At 36.6% G+C, this 12,466-nt stretch overlaps 1 protein-coding gene across 1 annotated transcript; it reads left to right on the top strand.

Annotated features, from left to right (window-relative positions):
- The first annotated feature begins 2,313 nt into the window (after window positions 1-2,313).
- On the top strand, window positions 2,314-10,828 carry LOC103716400 (uncharacterized). The gene is made up of 6 exons (XM_008804382.5): window positions 2,314-3,298; window positions 4,123-4,340; window positions 4,439-4,631; window positions 4,725-4,810; window positions 5,200-5,291; window positions 10,265-10,828. The coding sequence occupies exons 1-6, from the start codon at window positions 3,212-3,214 to the stop codon at window positions 10,513-10,515; spliced, it is 927 nt and encodes a 308-aa protein (XP_008802604.2). The 5' UTR covers window positions 2,314-3,211; the 3' UTR covers window positions 10,516-10,828.
- Window positions 10,829-12,466: the final 1,638 nt, after the last annotated feature.

Raw genomic sequence — 12,466 nt, 5'->3', positions numbered from 1 at the left:
TGCGAAGAAGATTATGAGGAGATGGTCAACATGTGTTTTGTTATTCTAGAATCTAGGGTTTTTATGTTACTTAAAAGGTGAGAGGGCCTACAATGTTGTCTTATGTGCATTCAAGCTCAAAATGAGATGATATGAAGGATCTTTAGGAAATCTTCATATCTTTATTAAGATTATATGTACATAATAAGTCAACAATATTCTACTATGGTTGATTGATTTCTTTGACCATGGCACATAAAAATAATTCAAGTAGAGGGCCGTCATTTTCCTTCGGGTCAAATTAATTATGTTCGATGTAAAATTCTATAAGCTATGATAGATGGGACTCAATGTTCTTTCCTTCAATATTGAGCGGTCGAACTATTATTATAAAGTGATATGCCGGGGATAATTTTTTCCCATATCATCAGGCAAGTAATACTTAATCTATGTTCCCTAATGTTTAGACTTTAGATAAAATACAAATATGCTCAACTTTTCCTTTTCTGTAGGGTCTCAATGCAAGGGTTAGGTGGGGGCCGACATCAGGGCATCATGTGGCCCATAGTGTCTCCAAGTGCTATTAGTCTATACGTATGTCCATATATAGCATGCCTCTTTCTAAGTCTTATGAGGAGCATTTCTCTAGCAAAGCAAGTAAAATTTATTTATTGATTAAATTAGTATGTGAAATATATAATTTTTAATAATACAAAAATAATTAATGGAAAAAAAGTATTTTATGTATGGGAGATATGAAAGGAAATAATTATTCTCACAAGATATTAAAAAAGGCTACCTCAATATAGTATCGTGCGGGCACTTACTACGTGAGATGAAACATACAACATGCAGTATACTAATTCTAAATATAAATTGAAGGCAAATTTAAAATGCTAGTAGAGAATATGTTTTTTTAAAAAACAAAATAATATGTGGTCATAGTTTTATAACTTATTCACCTTATCTACTTGGGGATATAATGTTCTTTATATTTTATGGCATAAGAAGCAATTATTTTAATCAAGTAGGATCAATAGTAAAGCCAAATTCCATTGATATATCTATTCCTTCTTCATTGCTCCATCTCATGTGTTTTTTTTAGTCTACCTCCTCTTTTCTTCTATATGTACAAATCACTCTTTGATATTAGTGCACACCTTGCCCTATATCATACATGTCTAAAATATCTAAAGTCATCTATCTCTAAATTTTATCTTAAATAGTATTATCTCTATCTTTTTACAAATAATTTCATTTCTAATCTATATTTTCTTGTATTACTACATATTCATCTTAACATAGTCATTTTTGACATACTTTTTTTTTTTGCATATATTATTTTCTAACTATCTAATATATTTTTTATAAATATATAAACATTAACTATAATATGTCGAAACATCTTTCAACAAAAAAATTCTAATCATAGAAGTTTAATCTGGATGTCCAAAAATGACATCCTTATCAAAAATGCCAAGCACAACCTTATCCAATAATTTTGACCCTATGTTCGTTAGGGCACAGCTTTAACACAATAAACCGGGACCAAAATTGGCTCAAAATTAAAAATTAAGGTCATATTTCATGAACCATCCACTTGTGCCATAGGTTGAGTGACATGTCAATTCCGCCATATGTATGAGATAACGACTAGATTTAATAGCACCGGCCCGATTCACACATAATAGTTAGTTGTTAGGTATAGTAACAATACTTTGTTAACTCCCTTCATCTAATTCATACTTGTGATGGTGAAATGTGGGACAAGGATGCCCAATCTACCTATTTGAACTCTCATCAAGATCTAACCCCATGGGCCATGTCCCACCATGTCCATGGACACATCCTTAAATGTGGGGGTTATGAGTCAAGCCTAAACCACCCGTCCAAGGCTGCGCAAGCCCCGCACACGAAAACCAAAAACCGCCGGCCCGCCCCTCTAAATCCATGAAGCACGCAAGACTTCTTTTAAAACGAAGAAAATAATACTCGTCCCCCTAAAACGTCCCCAGAGAATTCTAAAACCAGTCTCCTATGAACTACTGACCCTCACGTTGGTGCCAAGAACCGGTTTTCCCGCTTGTTGCGGAGGAAGTCGGGGATGCATAGTGATAGAGGAAAAGGACACCGAAATCCATGCACGGTACACGCGGCGAAGCGAGCGGTGCGCGGCCCCGGATCCTCTCCAGCCTGCGTTACGTCCGGCCTCCACCAAAAAGTGGGTCCCATCAATTGCAATTATGCTAAATGGTGGGACCCATGATAATGGACGGTGGATGATTGGATTGTAAGATCTCGGTTGATATAAGAATCGTAGAGGATCGGGACTGGCTGCCCGCAGGCTAAGGCCAGGACAACTCCGCCTCCGTCTCTTCCCCGACTCTCCACACCCCCACCTTATTCTCCCCGTCGGCTAAAAACCGGAATAAAAAAAAATAGAGAATAGACAGAGAATAAATTAGGAATAGCAGCGCCACTTGTGTTCTTAGCCGGAAGAAAACGAAGCAAAAAGGAAACTGATTCCAGAGTGGAAACGGCATTCCTTTTACCCCGGAATAAATCCCACTGCCCTCAGTTTTCTCCTCTTTATTTCTGTGTCTCTTTAATTCTCTCTTAATCTTCTTCTGTTATATAGTCTATGTGCTTCTGATTTTTGTATCTATCTCTTTATTGAAGTCCAGAGGCGGTGTGTAGTAGGAATAAATTGTATTAATTTCGGGGCATTTGGGAGATATTTGGTGAGAGGAGCATGGGGAAGCATTGATTAGTGCTGCGGAGTTTTCTAAATTGGAAGGGGAGGTGGAAGCGGATTCAAGCGAATATCTTATCCGATGCTTGAATAAATGGTATAAGAGAGAGTACCCTGGTGTGATTCGTAGATTTTTACCGTCTTCGCTTCCTTCTTCTTCCATTCTCCATCTCCACAGGGTCAGAAACAGAGAGAGTTTTGAGAGAGATTGCTCCTTTCTTTTTTGTACTCTCAAAATTTGCTCCTTTCTTCTTCTTTCTTCTTATTCTCATCTGTTCCTTTTCTTGTTCTTCCCAAGTTCTGCGCTTTTCTTGATCTTTTTATTCTTTTTCTTTTTCTTTTTGTGAAATAGATAGTGGTATTTTTGTTTGATTTTATATGGAGGGGTGTTGAATATTGGTATTTGGATATTAAAATAGAGAAAAAGAGTAAAAGAGGGGAAAAGGACACCAAAATATTAGTATTATAATAAGAAAAAGAATGGCGGCCGATCGGCGAAGGCACTCCAATCTCCAGTGCTTCCTCACCCGCACCACCCCTTCCGTGCCGTCGCATTCTCTCCCAAAGGTGCCTCTTTGGTTCTTCCTTTTTCTTTAATCGTTTGTATTTTCTTTATCGATGTTAGTCGGATATTATATTGTCTAAATTGATTTATTAAGATTTGAGCTAATTGTCTCGTACGTTGGTCGGTTTTTTGTTCTTTTTAATCTGTAGTGGTGCCACCAGTTTGCTCATCTTTTTTATGTTTCTAATTTGACTTCTCATATCATCTTTTGCCTCTTTCACCCGATGGATTTTTCTTTTATTGTTTTTCTAAAAGAGCTTCTCTTTTTTTTTTTTTAATTGATTCATTGTGCTTCTAATTTATAGATCCAAAATTTCTATCTTTGTTTTATAGGTGTTTCTATCTATATATACAAAGTAGATTTGAAAAGATATGCAGATATAATGGAATGTGAATTGTGGAAATGGCTACCCCCTTTTGTTGCTTTTTTGCTCACTTGCAGATCCTTTGGGCATGCAGTAGTCATGGATACTTTACAGTTTCCATTTTTATGGGTTTAGGTTATAAGCTACAATTGAGTTATATTTGTGATCCTCTTCCTTGCTTGGAAAATTTGAAATATGGATTCAGGTCGATCTGGAGAAAAAAAGGAGAAAGCTGATCGCCACCCCCCTCTCTCTCTCTCTTTTTCTTTTGTATCTTTGAGAATTGCACGACCTGAGTTGATAACCTTCTCTTTTATGATGTATCAAGGATCGCTCCTGTTATTACTTCTTGCTAACCGTGTTCTAGATTATTCTTCTTCAATTCCAATGAATGTTTTTTTGAATCCTGTGATACTTTCACGAAGTTACAGAAATGATAATGTTAGATTGTATCATTGCAGACATGCTTTCGAGATCTGAACAGCCTCTGGCATCCAGTCATCAAGGACAGGATGGAGTACTTCACTCTCAAAGACCTCTGGGATCAGTATACTGAGTGGAGTGTCTATGGTGCTGGTGTCCCAGTTGTCCTTAACAATGGCGAGACTGTGGTCCAGTACTATGTACCCTACCTGTCTGCAATCCAGATTTACACCAGCAAATCTCCTGTGGCTTCAAGGTCTCCAATCGGATCCCACCTACTGAATTTCACCCTTTTCTGATGATAGCCATTCTAGGCAACTCTAGACTAAGCTGCAGTTTGATTTTCTTATAAAGGAACATGCTGGAAGAGAGTGAGAGTGATTCTTGCAGCGATGACAGTGAGAGTGAGAAGCTGTCTAGGTCATGGGATGCTGTATCGGATGACTTCGACCAGGATGCTTCGCCTACTAGGGAACACCTAGGTCATTTGTGCTTTCAGTATATTGAGTATGGTGCTCCTTATGTAAGACTGCCACTCGCGGACAAGGTACAGATTGTTTTGCTAAGATTATCTATTTGATTTAATTTCATGAATTTCTGTTTTTGATGAGTTTATTTTCCTAATTGTATCATTGGTCAGGTGGCTGAGCTAGCTCGGACTTATCCGGGTTTGATGACCCTTAAGAGTGTGGAACTCTCACCTGCTAGCTGGATGTCAGTTGCATGGTACGCCCATCTTTTCTTAATTCTTTTTCATTTTTTTTTGTTTCTTTTTCAAGTTTGGAGATGCTAGGCAAAATTTTGAAAATGATGGGTTACAGAAGTCATTCGAAAATCCATGGCTGAGGTAGAAATACCACCTGATCTTTGTAGCAATGTAATATCACTGATAACATACCATGCAAACTGTATCATGAGTAAGTCGCTTTGTTGCCTTTAGAAGATATAGGGAGTTACTAAGCATGCATTTTTCTGTGGAAATTTCTCAGAAGGGATTTGATATGTAAGAAATATATGCTTTTCTTTTCATAGTATGTAATGGTCCCTTTCATGAAAATCAGATTAGCATTTGAATTTATTGATTTCTAGTAAATTTATTTATTTATTTTTGACAGGTACCCTATTTATCATATTCCAGCCCGTAGATATGTCAAAGATTTGTCTGCATGCTTTCTGACTTATCATACAATCTCCTCAGCTTTTCAAGGTATGCATTCATGTTGGAGGGAAGAGGCAAGAGGAATGGAAATTTGTGCACTTGTTTTTGTTATTACCTCATGATATCGCTTTTTTTTCATTTAGTTTTTGTCAATTTACTCTTTTATACTCATGACTGTTCCATTTATTAGGAAGGAGATGCCTTGTGAGCATTGCATGTGTATATTCCTAGCTATCCTCATAATATTATAATAAAGCAGCTGAATTTATATGTGAATGTGATGCTCAACGCAGCAGTTTAAGGTTTAAAATTATAGTACGATCTGAAACGATACATGAAATTAGCACAGCCCTAGTGAGATTTGGTTACACCATGCTAGTTTATGAGCACTGCCAGAATTACGATATTTTTTCTTCCCTAAGTTATGAGCACAGCCCTAAGTGAGATTGGTTACACCATGCTTGTTTATGAGCATTTGCATGTGTATATTTTTTCTTCCCTAGTGAAATTAGCACAGCCCTAGTGAGATTTTGTTACTCATAAACAAGCATCTCTTGATGGATGAACAAATAAAAGTGAGGCATACGATCTTTTCCAGACGAGGAATATGGCAATATATTCACTAACTGCTTCGAGGTTTAGTGGGACTTATGATAAATTTCTTTATCCACCCATATCCTTTCTCCAAATTTGCTGAGCTTTGTGTCATTTTTTTTGCTCCGTCCTGGCCTTCATCATAGCCATCAGGGATTCAGGATTTGATGAGCTCTGAAATTCATCCCAATCATCTGATGGTCATGACATAGGGAGCTAATTTCTCCTTTATCATTTCAAAGTTTTATAATTCATGATTACCTGCATGATCAGTTGATCATGATCTTACATTCTGTGATCTATGATGACAAAACTGTTCTATGATTGTTAAAATATCTGTCTAAGAATCATGAAAAAAACAGTTTTTAGGAAAACTTTAACTCTGAAATTTTTAAGCTAACTTAGTGCATTTGTTGTTGGCTACGTGCATGGTCATGTAAAGTTCTGTGCCTGCTCTAGTTATGGTTTAAGACAGGTCCAATTTTTTGTACACAATCTATCCAATAGGGTAGCAGGAAGCTGATATAACATCCAACAGTGCAATAGGAAGTTGATGATTTAATATTTTTATTCAGGTGATCCATGAGTCATTCCCCTCCTGGGAAATTTTCATTTTGCATTTTTCAACCATCTTGTTTTTGCAATTAAAATTGTGAATCATATGTCTAATATGTTAACCCTTTGGCTAACTTTATGGTAACACATGCTGCTTCCTGGATAAAGTGGAATGGATTTGAAGTTTTAAATCCTTGCAAGGACAAGGCCAAAAGAAATTAACCAATGATGCCGTCTTTGGAGATATTTGAAAAACATTTGACAAGTTGGAGTGGGAAATAGCCCACAGCACCCAAGAGGTGGAAGTATTAAGTTCATGCAGTGCTTTTTTTTAAACAATAAATTCTCAATGCATTTTGAACGGTAGTTTGTTCAAAATATTGATATTTATATCAAATCCATATCATCACCAAAAATAATAAAAAAATAAAAAATGATGTTTAGTTGTCCAGGGGATTCATATTTTTTGCTACGAGGTAACCTTAGTAAGTTACTTATCTATGAGGTTGGCATCATGATTTAAATTATGATCCATCAACTTGTCATATTTATGACTCACTTTCAATCTAATATAGACAATATTTAGATTGATACATAATTTCTACCCGAGGTAATTATTCACACTAAAGAGGCCTGCTGTAATATATGGGAGCCAAATTATCAGGCAGGAAAACCTACCTTGTAGGTCATAGTAGCACAAGAACATGAAACCTAGAAGCAAGCCCCTAAAATCTCTAAATAAGAGTTGTGCTGGAAGTTGAAAAAAGAAACATATGACATGAGGAATCACTTTTATCTTTAAGACACATGTAATAAGCCAAAGCCAAAGTCACATTTATATTTCACTTGCTGTGTTAGTCTGTTGGAATTTATTTTCTTGTTAAATAGTATGGGTTCCCATGTTATTTATTGATCAAACATACCCTCCATGACGGAATAAAATTAAATATTTATACATGTCCCAAAGAATATATTTAACTTCCCCCTCTCCCTCCATCTCCCTCACCTCTTTTTACTCCTTCCTTCCTCTTCCACTGCCACCTTGGTGGCTGCTGAGGTTTTTGCCTGCCACCTAGACACTAGACTTTACCCAGGTGCCTATGTACACCCACCAACTGCTACTTTACAATTTTGCAACTCTGTGATTATGTAATTCCCTCCTCAGTGAATGCTAGCTCAAGACAACGCATATTCTGCCATGCTTGCGGTCATTAAGTAGCTGCTCATGCAAATTGCATATCCTAATTTGTGGCATTTTTTTCCTGCCAAAGTATTCATATATTCAAAATCTCAGAGGCCATTAGTCTTTAAAATATGATGTTCTAATTGATATAAGGCACTTAATGAGGTAAAAATGTTCTAGCTTGATTTTACAGCTCTGATTTTAAAAAAAAAATTATAACGAACAACTAGCTGCATTGTTTCTGTCAGCAGGCTCTTATTTTTCTGCTGAGGATGTGTTGAATAGTGGTTTAGACTCGTTCTTTAGGCAAACATTGTACAATATTAAGACTCATTCAATTTGGGGTTATTGGGATATTAACTATGAGATTTGTTTTTAGGAAAATTAATTATAAAATTATCAAGTATGCATCTATTCTTGATTCTTTACTAATCACTGTCCACAAGCTTTGAATGCTTTACCAGTTTCTAGCAAATGGTTTTGTTTGTTTAGGTGTTGCATGAATTCTACTAATTCAGATATGCAAGCGATATCCTGTTGCAACTGAGGAAATAAATAATTGCATATATAAAGCTACAACTTTATATGTGCATTTGTTTTATATTCTAAAGGTACTTGAACCATCTTTCTTCAATATACTGGAATGACTTGCAGCTTTGGGGCAGTACTGGTTTGTGTTTTAACTTATTCACTTTTTAAATCTTTTCTATAAATCAATCGAGTTAGTTTTCAAATGTCACGCTTTTTAAGAGTTTCATGTTTCATGTAATTTTGGACTGATACCACAACTTGCATTTATCACATTGTAAATTATACTACTTAAATATCAAGTGCATTAATCATAGGAAGCTGCACATTTTCCAAGAGAGTTCAGGAACCTAAAGGCTGTTTGGAGTCTCTTGAGACCGACAGTTTATTTATTTATTTGTTAAGAACAAAGATGATAAAACAAATGGTAAAATGCTTTGGTACTGAAGGAATATTATGGTTAGGCACTATGAAATGTGAACAGCAAGTCTACGGAAGTTTTGTGCTGCGATGTGCTTTAAATATTCTGTATCCATTTTAATCTATTCAAGCACTGCTTTTATGCTTGCTTAAGCAGTATTCCATTAACCATCTGGATCTAAGCATATACACTCTGAGGCTTATAGACCTTGACAAACTCTGGTATCTAAATGTCCCGTCACTTAATTGTTGAATTTGATTATTCTTCTAGTGTTTGTTGATAATTTTCATCTTTGAATAATATAAATCTTATTATGTCAGTAATTTTGGTGCCACAATTATTTTGGTTTTTACATAGAGATTCTACTTGCTCATCCCTAACATTTCAGTATTGACTAAACATAATCTTTTTGCCGATGTTAGGGAGATTGTCTTTTCTCTGCATCAATATAGTCTGCCCCACACTTTGATTGCTTTTGCTGCAATCATGGTGTAGTGATAACATGTTTGTCCAGAGAAGACCCTATAATTGCTTGTTATGCAGAATGTTGTTAGGACGTTAATGGTCTGCCCCACATTAGATAGCTTTTCATTTTGTTTCTTAAGCAGTTACAATAAGATAAACCAAAAAACACATATAATTTTGAAAATTTAATAAATGAATAAGCAGAAACATGGGATAGTTTGCTCATGAAATAAACATGCACTATAGGCAAAATATATCTTATATTGACCTTATGGTAGGGTTATCTGTCTCCGACTACTTCTGGTCTCTCTTTAATGTGCTTTATGTTTGTTGGCTATTGTATTAATTTGGCGGGCTCCAGGTAGCAAAAGAAATAAATGTATTTAAGCCTTTGAAGATTTGAATTTAGGATCTTGGATTCAGGATTTACATGAAGGGAAGTCATAGTGATGTTGGTATTGTTTGGTAGTCATAATGTGTCTGACAGCAGTACCTGCACCAATGCTGTCAAGAAAAGTTGAATGACATGGGGAGCTTTAAATTGTTTAGGAACAAAGTGACTTGTTATCTTCACAACAGAACAGAGATGATAGGATATGGTGGCCAAGCATCATATTTACAATTCAAAAGTTTTTTTCCTTTTTCTTTTGTCTATAATGGATGACGTTTGAACAGTTCTTGGATGATGAAGTATCATTTTTATATGCTACAATACGTATTCATTTTATGTGGAAACATACTTCCCCAGTTTAGTCTGCATCCTGAATATTCAAATTATATTCATACTGTATCTAGCGTGGATTTACATATATTCATGATTTGGCACTGAGAAGTAGCATTAGTTCAACATGAAGTCACCCTTTCTCTTCATTCACTGTCCTTTCACATTCATATAATATTACAGTTGCCAGCCTTTGCAATCTCAGCATTTATAAATCACCTGCACATCTGATGCAATTAAGATCTACCCTTTTCTGTATTTATCGTTTTTCTCCAACTTGTTAGTCTTTATGGACAGAGAGTAAAACATAGTTTTGTAACAATCACTGTGATATATGGATTTTTGACTGTACTGTGAATTCAAATCCCAGGAAAAGTTGAACATATTTGTATACTTGTAGTCTACTTTTATTCACTTTTGTGCATGTCATTTTGGATGACTGCCCCTTGATAAAAATTTCCTTGCTAGCTGTTCTCTGCTGGTTCTGGCGTGCATTCAAAGTTCTATCACTGCCATGCATCTTTTGATGCACTTTTTCACTGTGGCACTTGCAGATAATATGGTTGGGGATATGGAGAAAGATGTACATTTTACCACAGAAAATGGACTTGAACTAAAGAAATGGAGCAACTGCATCACTCTTTCTCCCTTTGGACTGGCCACTTACAAAGTGCAGGGGAATATCTGGACAAATCCTGAATGTGCAGACCATGAAAGGATCAGGAACCTCTACAGCGCTGCGGCCTCCTGGTTGAGGCAGCTTGGAGTTCATCACCATGACTTCGACTTCTTCACTACTCACTGATGTAAATAGTTGTTGTTTCCTTTTTCTTAGTAGGCTGCTGCATGTTGCCATCATATCGCCCTACTAAAGTTTCGAGAATTCTGCGAAAGGTGTGAACTCTAGCTTCGGAGTAGGTTGGAGGGTTATGGCGGAACAAAATCAGTGCTTTTTTAGTTAAAAAGTGCTGACGGTGCGTAGAACTGAAAGCAGGTTTTGGTTACATCTCCTTTTTGAGAGATCATGAATTTCTGCATTTTGGCACGTTAATCTTTTTATTGACAGTTTTTCTTGTTGAATTTGAGATATAGAAAGAAGAAAAAAAAGTTTTCTTGTATGTCTGGCTTTTTCATATACTCTCTTGGATTACGTCTTTCATATGTTGGTTGCATGAAAGTGAGGGACAGGAAATGAACGGAAAGTGGGATATCCATCAGCATCAGCATGGATGACCCATATCCTCACATTTCTGTTTTCCTTGTGCTTCTATAGCAATCAAAGAGTTTGAATCTTTGGTTGGTGTTCGACTTCTGCGGCAGGCCTTCATGGAGAAAGATGATCATCTTTTGCTTTGGTATAGGTTCTTGTTAGTTAAACCTGTTCATTGAAAAGCCATTTCTATAGCATCCTTAGTTGAAGGCTTACTTCTGCTTATAAAAATCTTCGTGTATTAATTGTTTGGAACTGAAGCAAATGGTCATTCGCTGATGCAGAATACTAGCTATCATTGTGCTCATCAATCTGTATATTTGGCTATTATACAAGATTTGGTGGAGGTAAATCAGCTGAGAGCAATCTTGCTCCATTTTGGAAAAACACAGTTTTGGATAGCTTTGATTCTAGCTCCTCAAAAATTATGCTCTCTTTATCACCTCAACTTAATGCTGTCGCTTATTCTTGTCCACCCATTTGGAAGGAATTTGAAGGCTCTCTCTAGGCATGGCTACAAGGTTACTTGGATGGGAGATCATGAGGTTGCAATTATTTGCTTTTGAGATTCTCTTTACGAGTGACGCTTGCTCCAAACCCCTGTTCACCACAAATCTTTCACCAATCGAACTCATTCCGGCATCTATCACACACTTGAGTGTTTTTGGACCAGTTCAGGGTAGATGGCAGGGTGAAAGCAACATTCTTGTACCTAGATGCTATGATAAAGACCTTTGAAGTACCTTCTTTCATTGAAGTGAGAGAGCTTTATAGGAAAAGCCAAGACGGGAGGCCTCTGTTCTTAACAAAGATATAGAGAGAAGCCTCCAGAACCAAAAGGTATTCTAGATGTTTGCAATGGATCAGAATATCTCAAAACGGAACCCTTGTTGCCATCGTACATTGTACAACTAAAGTTGATTTTTTTTGGGCAATTCTCCACTACACTCACATCCTATTGCATGATTCGTGGATGGTCTATGGCTTAAAGCTACGCCGTCTAGTGGTTCCTTAGCATCTAATCCCAGTGGCATTTTGATGAAAAAATCCTAACTAGTCCCCACTTGGACCAATGGTAGGGAAGGGTTAGCTAAGACGCTGCTTCGATTGGATCTAGCCTTAGTAAAGTAGAAGTTGAAAGAGATTTTACCATAAGCTGTGGTTGGAAACATCCCTCGTACCACCTCAGACTACTATCCTATGATCATTTACATAGAAGGTATGCATTCTGCTAAACCCTCTAATCGTCCCTTCAGGTGTGAAGCTGTCTGGTTCTCTCATCCGCACTTTAGAAAGATTATTTTGAATACCTGGTCCTGTGAGGTTACGTCTGTTTAATTATATGGTATGCTGACAGGTCCTGTGAGGACTCGTGCGGAAGTGTGTTTAGTCCCATATCAGAATAAATAAATCCAAATAATACCTTCCGATTAGCCATTTTAGATGTGGTCCTAGGTTGTTACAAATGGTATCAGAGTGGATCCAATGTATAACCTATGTGAACTAGGAGACATTATAACACAGATTTATTAGCGCAGACCATGGG

Source organism: Phoenix dactylifera, chromosome 16 (assembly GCF_051530095.1).
Source record: "Phoenix dactylifera cultivar Ajwa chromosome 16, Ajwa_hap1_PhDact_Kaust_v1.1, whole genome shotgun sequence".
NCBI lineage: Eukaryota > Viridiplantae > Streptophyta > Magnoliopsida > Arecales > Arecaceae > Phoenix > Phoenix dactylifera.
This window is presented reverse-complemented; position numbering and strand designations above follow the sequence as displayed.